The 9,479-nt window shown below is 43.1% G+C and overlaps 1 protein-coding gene across 1 annotated transcript; it reads left to right on the top strand.

The window, feature by feature from the left end:
• The first annotated feature begins 437 nt into the window (after positions 1-437).
• TTC14 (tetratricopeptide repeat domain 14) lies at positions 438-9,399 on the top strand. The gene is made up of 12 exons (XM_063408057.1): positions 438-653; positions 732-853; positions 1,067-1,266; positions 1,622-1,706; positions 1,796-1,925; positions 2,474-2,626; positions 3,294-3,365; positions 4,338-4,457; positions 4,539-4,661; positions 5,368-5,485; positions 7,426-7,535; positions 7,977-9,399. Exons 1-12 carry the CDS (start codon positions 496-498, stop codon positions 8,947-8,949), a joined length of 2,364 nt encoding a protein of 787 aa, XP_063264127.1. The 5' UTR covers positions 438-495; the 3' UTR covers positions 8,950-9,399.
• The last annotated feature ends 80 nt before the right edge of the window (positions 9,400-9,479 follow it).

Genomic DNA, 9,479 nt, shown 5'->3' with positions numbered 1-9,479 from the left:
CGGGAACACTCCCGGTTCGGGCCCGTGACATCCCCGGTTCTATCCCGGGAACACTCCCGGTTCGGGCCCGTGACATCCCCGGTTCTATCCCGGGAACACTCCCGGTTCGGGCCCGTGACATCCCCGGTTCTATCCCGGGAACACTCCCGGTTCGGGCCCGGGACCATCCCTGGTTCGGATCCCCTCTCTTGGCGCTCCGGGCCGGGGCCGGCGGGGGCGCAGCGCCCCCTCCCGGCAGCGCCGCCGCGGGCACCGCCTGCAGGGGCGGCCGCTGCCGAGCCGGGCAGGATTCCCGCGGGGAAATCTGTGTAATTTGAGCCGTGTGTTTTAATTGTTCTCTTTTTATTTACTCTCTGTTCATAAACTCGGAGCGCTGCCGCCGCTCAGCGCGGTCCTCCCGCCCGCCGGGGGCGCTGCTGCCGCCCGCTCCCGCCCCGCCGCCGTTGCCCGAGCGGCGGTTCCCGTTCCGGGCGAGGCGGCGGCGTTGGCGCCGGGATGGATCGGGAGCTGCTCCGGCAGGCGCTGAGCCACCACGGCCCCGCGCTGCTGTCGCTGCTCCGCGCCGAGCAGCACGACAACCCCGACTTCCGCGGGCTGCTGCCGCCGCCCGGGGCCGCCCCGGAGCCGCCCCGCGGGGCCCCGCCGGCCGCCTGGTGAGGGGCGCCGGGGCAGCGGCCGGGCGGGCCGGGAGGGGCCGCGGGGCGCGACTCACCGCGTTCTCCTTCCCCCAGGAAAGAGAGGGCGAGCATCGACACCGAGATAAAGCGCTTCATCGCCAAGAAGGCGGATCTGCTGTTCGCGCACTCGTGGAAACCCAACGGGCCGATCGAGGACACCATCGAGGAGAATGAGGGTGTGTGAGTTGCACGGGGAGGTCGCGCTGTAAGGACAGCACTTGAATTCGCGGTATCTTTAGAAACAGGCTTAACATTTTTCCTGTTGATTTTTATAGGCTATGCGTAAGCTTCCTGTTAGCACAATTTTTCATATTTTCACGTGTTTTGCTATAATTAAATATTTTGTGATCTCAGGGCGTAGCTTTGTAACCGGCTGTGCCTTGTTGCAGAGTGTTACGCTGTCATGCCACCCCTGGAGAGGTTCTTGGAGGTGCCCAGGGAGGAGAGGAGAGAGCTGTTCTTCCGTGACATCGAGCGTGGCGATATCGTGATTGGGAGGATTACATCTATCCGTGAATTTGGCTTTTTCATGGTGTTGATTTGTCTGGGAAGTGGTGTCATACGGGAAATTGCAGATTTGGAAATCACTGTAAGATACAGCTTTGGTCAATACTTCATTTTTGACGTCTGTTTGTTGCCTCTTGCATCTCTTAAAGGAGTGGAATTTGTAAAGGTGAAACAGCTTTGGGATGTTGGGTCTGACTTTGTGGGCAGCTTGTGATACTGTGCTCGGCCAGTGAACACGTCTTGCTGTGACCCACATTATTGGGTTGAAAAGTTCATAATTTATAGATACACAAATTATTACTCAAACCAAACTGTATTTTAAGAATTGCAGTTCTGATGTGCATTAAGCTTAAAATAATCTTTTTTGGATAGATCTTAGGAAAAAGATCCCAAGTCTGTGGCTTCATTTATGATATTTGTGCCCTGTTCTGTTGCAGGCCCTGTGTCCTGTGAGGGAAGTGCCTCCTCAAAGCAACCATGGAGATCCTCTGTCGTATTACCAAACTGGAGACCTCATTCGAGGTGAGCAGCTGCCCAAGCTGTCAGGAATGGGTGTGCCTCGGGTCTGAGCCATTCCAGTAATTTTGTCCTTCCCCGCGTTGTTTCTGCAGCGGCGCTCAAGGACGTTGATCGTTACCACGAGAAGCTGGCGGTGTCGCTCTACAGCTCAGCCCTTCCTCCCAACCTGTCCAGCACAAAACTGGGCGTGATCACCTCCGATGACTTCCCACTGCATTATAAGTAAGGATGTGCTGTCAGGGTGTCTGAAGAGCATCTCTGACAGACTGGCTGTCCCTTGAACTCCCCAGTGGGCTTTCTGATTTTATTGGGTGATCACATCCTCCTTGCTGTTCCTCTCTCTAGCATACTTGTGTCTGAATATGTAGGTGTAGCTTCTTTCCAAAAATGTAAGGAAAGCAAAAGGCAGAGTGAGATATCTGTTGCTTTTTGATTGTGTTAACAAACAAATAAAAAAACCCACAAAACCCTGGGAGACTGGAATATGAATTCTTAGCATTTTAAGATTCCCTTTAGAAGATGGGTACACAGCTGTCTGTAGTATTTGTAATTTTTTTGTATGTCCTGGCAATAGGTGGGTGGGCGCCCACATACATTTCTGAAGCTCACCTGGGGTAAAGCACATAAAGGTCAGTAAATAAGAGGAAAATACATGCCTGTGGAAGGGAACAGTTTGTGAGCAGTAATGCAGATACCACATAGGCATTTTTATTCTAAACATAGATGAAATAGGGCACAGAGCCTGAGGTCTCATTTGTGCTGTTTTTAAGGCGAAGCCTGGAAGTTGCCAACACAGGAGAGACCTTTGAAGAGGTTTTGCATCGTTCCCCAGGATTTGCTAATCCGTCATTAGTTGAATATTTAGCAGAAAAGCTGGGACTAAGTGAGTCAAATCCACCGTCTTTGCTGAGAAGTCTTCAAATGTAAGTGATTTTTACATTGTTCCTCTCCTGTAGCTCTGTGGAGATTATTCTAATCCATTGAAATAGACTTGTGAGTGGGAGTCCTAGACCACTTATACTTGTACATTTTGACTTGCATGACTGCAGCGTACAGGTCCTTAAATATTTAAAAGCAAACTCCTCTAGAGTAAGAAATTTGCATTTCAAATCCTATTGCTCTGAATAAGCAAGACACCTTACCACACACTATGTTTGATACCAGATACTTATGGAATTTATTGAGTAGCTCTTGTCAGCATCTGTGGATTGAAAGCAAGGATGTTTAGATTTTAATGTCTTCTGACAGATGTTTATTCACAATGTTTATTTTAGTAATAGATTTGACCCCTTTTGTAAAATAGAAGTTAAATATATGCAATGATTGATGTTGTCTACGTATATGAGGCTGGACTTTGTATGTTTTTGTTAAATGCACTGCAGTTGCACATGTTACTGTTGTAGAAGTTCAGCACTTTTAATATGGTTTGGAAAAAATTGGTTTCAGAAATATGAAAGTCCTGACTGAGGGAGAGCAGTAAGGCATGGACAAATAACATTACAGCTTATTTCAACTCCACTGCATACTGTGAGCTTAACTTTGTAGACTTAGACAGCCAGCTTGATGTTTTTATTTGTTTGTTCCTTAAAGGAAAAATTTCAGTGAGGAAGATTTTGCCCCTGCCTTGAGGAAACAGCAGTCTGCATCTTGGGCCTTGAAATGGTATGTGATGCTTCTTCTTGTCAAAGCTTGTTGGGTTACAGATTATATTTCTGCAAAGAAAACACATTTGAAACAGTTTTTCCACTGGATGTGTAGCAATGTAACCAGGATCTTACTGAAAATAAACCTATCTGCCAAGTGCCAATGTGACAGATAAAGTCCTGAGATTCAGTTCCAAAATGTGTGTCAGGTTTAAAGGAGTTGTTCTTAGAATATTTTTAATATTCTGACCCATTCTAGAGTTGAGAGCAAGATTTGTAGTAACACCAAGCACACAATTTTCTGTTTTATAATTGAGTGTTGAGTGACCTCGTACTTGTCAAGTCATTTAAACCTCAGACTGTAAATGTAGCAAGTGCACTTGCTGTTTTTGGAACAGCAGCCTGGATGTTTACTGATTAATTGCAGAAAAGGTTGCTTATAATGTTAAATTAACTTTTAATTTAAGAGAAATCTGTAATGAATTGTTCTGAAGATCAGCTTGTATCAATCCTCTTCTAATAAATTAATCTCTTGGAAAATGTGCAAGAAATGTTCAGGCAGTATGAGATGTAAAACCTCAGGGTATTTGTGTGAGATGAGCTGGTTTGAGTGTGCACCATCTGCTCACATCACCTTGTGCCATTGCTCTAATGGGGATTTTTAGCTTTGGATATAATTAAGCCTGTTCAAGGTTAATGGTGGTGGGTCACACATAGTTTTGTGCAGAAAATTGCTTAAACAATAATTCCATAAATGAAAAACAATGTAATATAGTAGCACTGTCTGCAGAAATGCTCTTGAGTGCCTTCAGATATTGAATTAAAGACAATACATTTTTGTGGAATTAGGTGAATATCACCTAACTGGAATACCAGTGTGAAATACACCATAACAAGATCAGGTTTTAACCTGTCCCCTGTTTGGAATTTGTGAGTAACAGAACAATCTGCACAGACTAACTGTACTATTTTCTAAATATTTCTTCTGCAGTGTAAAGGCTGGGGTGGATTATTTTAAGGTTGGGCGCCACGTGGAAGCCATGAATGAGTACAACAAGGCTCTGGAAATTGATCCACAAAACGTTGAAGCCTTGGTAGCACGTGGAGCTCTGTAAGTCTGCTTGTTTCACTTTCTTCCCCTTTTGTGAAAGAGAAGCATCACTGTTTCATGTGCAACTTTCTGTTGTTCTAGGTATGCAACCAAAGGAAGTCTGAACAAAGCCATAGGGGATTTTGAAATTGCTTTAGAAAATTGTCCCACTCACAGAAATGCGAGGAAATACCTGTGTCAGACCCTTGTGGAAAGAGGAGGGCAGTAAGTGTTGGAGTTAGGAGTTTGCTTGGTTGTTAACAAGTTTTCTCATATATTTTTTGTAATACAATTCTAGTGAGGACACAGAATGGCATCTTTCTTTCCTGGCTATGTGTTTAAAGAAAAAGGAAAGTCCTTGGAAATATCCATCGTTGTGTAATTGGTTTACACTTTGTCCTCTGTCCCAGTTAAATTCCTGGCAAAATATTTGAGGTTTAATCCTTGATATCTGTTTAAATCCTTGATACCCTTTCACTGGTAGGATACCAGGCTTGCATAAAGTCCTGTGGATTGTTTGAATATATTCCAAAAGGTTGAGGATTTTGGGTTTTTTGGGGTTTTTTGGGGGTTTTTTTTGTTAAGTTTTGTAACAAAATTATGTTCTGTTACTCTGCTGAACATAATTGAAATATTGGTGACCCACTGTAATGCAAAATTTTAGTTTTGAATATTGAGGGAATAAGTTTCTTTTAAGTCTCGTGTTGAGGAATTATGTTTCAAATTAGGTCAGAATTAGGAGATGATAAGGTCAAATACAGTTTTGTGTTGTTAGGGAGGTGAGCTGAGATGATAGAGGGGGTCTCAGAGGGATACAGTGGTAGTATCATAATGCAAATAAGAATTACTTGCAAATAAGAAAGACCTAAAGTAAGAAATAGCTGTCAAAATCTGTGTCCTAACTGTATATAAATTATCTCTTGATTTCTAGGTTGGAAGAGGAAGAGAAACTGCTAAATGCTGAAAGTTATTATAAAAAAGCCTTAAGCTTGGATGAGACTTTTCAGGAAGCAGAAGAGGCCTTAACTAAACTCCGTAAGCACATGCAGGTGATTCTTTACTTTCTTTCCATATTTTGCTCTTGGTGACAATAAATGAACATGAAAAGTCAAATTAAATCGTTTGAACAGGGAGGTGCTGAATTGGTGGTTTGTCTTATTCTCTGCTTCCCTACTCCACAGTAAATGTTTTCTAGTGAGCATTATGGCTGTACCTACCAGAAGAAAGGTATCCCTTGGTGACTCCACTGTTTTGGGATAGTAAAGAAATGCCAGACAGTGGAGACAGAGAAAGAGCAAAGCAGGGATAAGAATGTCCCATTGCACTGCGTGATTAATGAGGTTAACTTAAAACATTCTGTGAATGCAAATGTGCAAAGTGTAAAATACTTTCACAAGCCAAATAAACATTGTTTAGTAAGTCTGGCCAGAATCTTGGTCCTTGGGGTAATTAGAAAGGGTAACACCAGGTAAAGCTGAGGCACAGGGAGCTCACATGAGTGGAAATTAAAGGTAATTTAAAGGAAAGCAGCAGGAGGTGGAGGGTGGGCAGGCAGACTGTTTGAATATCTCAGCTTTCTCCTCTGCTGTCTGGTGGTTTTTCTTCTCTTCCCTTGCACGCAGCATGTTTCCCAGGTGAGCCTGCTGGGTCTCTCTGCTAATGAGTTGTCATATTTTCCCTTTTATTTACCTCCTTTGCTTGTGCTGTCTTCCAGAGTGGGTCAAAGAGTAAAACAGAGCACTGAGGAGCAGGCTTGTGTTGTTCTGTGCTTCTGCATGTGAGGGTGTTCACAGGCTGGGGTAGATGGCCTCAGTCAGCAGTTCTTCAGTTGGTGGAGCCATAATGCTGACAGGATGTGTGGAAACAAGGGGGAAGAGGAGATAGGACAATCTGACAAAACTGAGCTACACCAGATAAAGAGGTGTATGTTAGCTGAGCAGTACCTGCACTTGGCTGCTTTAGAAAGAGGTGTCAGTTAAATGATGAATCATATTCTCAGCAAGGAGGAGATAAATGTTACTCCTCTGACATTCTCCTGCAGTCGTTGATGCAGCAGATAAAGAATATGACAGCTGTTGTTTGTTGCTGTGCATGGCCTTGGCTGCAGTGAAAGGTTTCCTTTAATAATAAAGGAACTGTTGAGACAGTTGCTGAGTTTTGAAAACTATAATCAGACTTCCTGCTCAATCTGAATAGAGCGATTCTGTGGGGCTGTAAGTGGCAGAAGTCTGATCTCTTATGGACTTAAGTAGTTTAAGGATTATTTATCTGCTTAGATGCTCTCCTGCATTTACCTGTAACTTAGTACATGAATCTGATACTGTCCCTGCTGTGTTGAGTGGCTGAAACAACTGCGGTGTGTTTTCCTGTAATACTGATTATGTGTTTTTCTCCAATGCATTTCCCTCTGAATGGAACTGTTGTTGCTGTGCCTGCCACCTGGTGCTGCTCATCGCCACCAAACCCCTGGAACGTGATTCCTTACATAAACTATGCATCAAACTGCTCTGTGAAATTGGTACAAAATGGTTTGTATCCAAACGTGGCAAACTTGAATTCATCTTCCACTGGGTTCTGCCGTGTTCCTCTTGTAAACTACAATGATGATGACACTTCCCCTCAAACTCTTCTGTCTGTTTTGGTTGTTTGGGGGTTTTTTCCTTGTCTTTCTACATGTTGGTAATATTGGGGATTTTTTGCATATTCTATTTAACTTTTGGGCTCTGTGCTTCCTGGTGTGCTGGATCATGGGTACCACTGCAATGACTGGTCAAATATATATTTTAATGGAATAAAAACTGCAATATGGTTCTTAAATATAAACCTGTCACAATGGCCAATACCAAATTCCTGAACAATATTCATTTTTGGTCTGGGACTCCTGGTAAAACATTCCTGGCGTATACATTTGGATGGGGTTGAATGGGGGTTAATACCCGTGTTAACACTACTAATGTTATCTTTTTTATGATGCTTGGGTTCAAAAAAGAAATCTTTGGAAATGAGGGAGAAACAAGCTGCCAAAGAAGAGAGACAGAAAGCAAAGAAAATAGAAACAAGTGCAGAAAAATTGCGTAAGCTCTTAAAAGAAGAAAAAAGGTAACTGTTACATTCAGTGTACTGGGTATAAGTGCAGATGAGACTGAGCAATCCATCTCAACAAACAATAAGCTGGGGAAAACTTCTCCCTGGGTAAGCTGCTTTTCCCTCAGAATGTTTTTGTGGATAGTGTCCTTCAGTGCAAATAATCTTTAGTGGAGAAGTGTGTGGAAGAGAAGTTGTTTAAGGAATATTTTGCAATGTGACATAATTGCAAAGCATAATGCCATGTGAAATTGGGAAAGAGGTCTTTTATATCAAAATGTTCGGTGGATTTAATCTTAATTTTTTGATAAAGAAATGACGTTTGAAATTGTCTTGCCAGTCAGGCTCGGTTTCTGTTCCCAACTTGCAGTCCAAGCTGGGGTATGCAGGTTTGTTTTCTATGTGTAATTTTTGCCTGACACTGAAGGTTATCTCACAGGTTAATTGTTCTTTTAGGTTGAAGAAGAAAAGGAAAGTATCGACTTCCTCCTCCTCTTCTTCTTCTTCATCCTCCTCCTCCTCCTCGTCCTCCTCCTCCTCATCATCATCAAGCGATTCATCATCAGATGTATCAGCTTCTTCCTCCTCCTCTTCCTCTGATCACAAGAAACGTAGGAAAAAGTGTCGGCATAGATCTGAGTCTGCTCGCAGCTCCAAAAAAAGCTCATCTAGAGCTTCTTCCCATTATAAAGATCAGGATAGGAAAGAGGAGTGGTATTCCCCTCCTGCTGATACCTCTGCTTCCTTTCTTAACCAAAGTTTTGAAATGGAAAAGCTGCTGGAAAGGCAGGACAGCGTAGCGTGCCCAAAAATGGAGGTAAAAGAGAAAGACAGACACTGTTCTTTTTCAAGGACTTCAGGTGATGATGAAGACACTTTTGGAGGTAGGTCTGAAGATTCAAGGGATTCTTACAGTAGCTCCAGAAGTCAGCCAAGTCATAGCAAAACTGAAAAATACGGTAAACCAGAGAGATTTTTCTCCAGTTGGAGGGGCCCTTCAGGTTCGTATCATAAATCAGATTATAAACCCAGGATGCATTATTACAGGAGATTTGAAAGGGATGGGGAGTGGAGAAGAGAGCAGTTTAGGAGACATGGCTCAGGTCAGGACAGGTATTACCTGTCCCCAGGATCTGACTACTCTGGCAGGTCAGGGGGGAGGCACCGGTCACATTCGAGCAGCTGCTCACATGAAGGGGACAAAGGTTATGAGAGTGACAGGCAGCATAAAAATGAAAGTGAGTCTAAGAATAGGAAAAGAAGTTATGAAGAGACTGATAAAGCAAAGGAACCAGATGAAGAAGTGTCGTTAAATGGTACAGAACAAGCAGAAAGTGGTGGTAAAAGAAACCTGCCTCAGAACTTAGTTAACATATTCAATCAGATAGCTGAGTTTGAGAGGGAAAAAGGAAGTAAGCAGAAGAAATAGTGAAGTACCTGACAATACACTGCTTGGATGAGTGTAGTTATATGAACTTTTAACTTGTGAGGAAATACAGAGTGAGACAAAGGCAGGATTTTTTCTGCATTTCAGAATGTCAAAGAATTCTAAAAGATAATATGGTGGAAAGAGATGGAAGAATATCTTACATAAAATATCAGTTATTTAAAATGCAAGTTTCCTGTGCTCTTAATTTGAGGTGTTCCTGTACAATATTCTGTTTTGTGGGCTGAAATCCCTTGGTACCCCTGGGTACAGTTAGGTGTGCTCACATCAAACACACACAATTGGTTTTTCTTGTCCCTGGGGTACTATTGACTGTTGATATTCTTCTATCCAACTTAACTTCCAGCTATAGAAAAGGGATGATGGAATGAAGTCATGTGCCATCAATGTATATAGCCCATTTGATCATTAAATTTTCTTAATTTTTCTTAATTTTTGTGTCTGGGTTTTTGTGAGTGTTGCTGGGCTGTTTCATCCTGGTGCACTGTTACATGTGCTGTCTACTCCATGGA

Source organism: Prinia subflava, chromosome 11, assembly GCF_021018805.1.
Source record: "Prinia subflava isolate CZ2003 ecotype Zambia chromosome 11, Cam_Psub_1.2, whole genome shotgun sequence".
Classification (NCBI taxonomy): Eukaryota; Metazoa; Chordata; class Aves; order Passeriformes; family Cisticolidae; genus Prinia; species Prinia subflava.
This window is presented reverse-complemented; position numbering and strand designations above follow the sequence as displayed.

Coding starts and splice junctions, on each gene's coding strand:
- TTC14 (XM_063408057.1), top strand. CDS start 496: ATGGATCGGGAGCTGCTCCGGCAGGCGCTGAGCCACCACGGCCCCGCG. Junction 654..731: donor GGGGCCCCGCCGGCCGCCTG/GTGAGGGGCGCC, acceptor TCCTTCCCCCAG/GAAAGAGAGGGCGAGCATCG. Junction 7,536..7,976: donor CTCTTAAAAGAAGAAAAAAG/GTAACTGTTACA, acceptor TTGTTCTTTTAG/GTTGAAGAAGAAAAGGAAAG.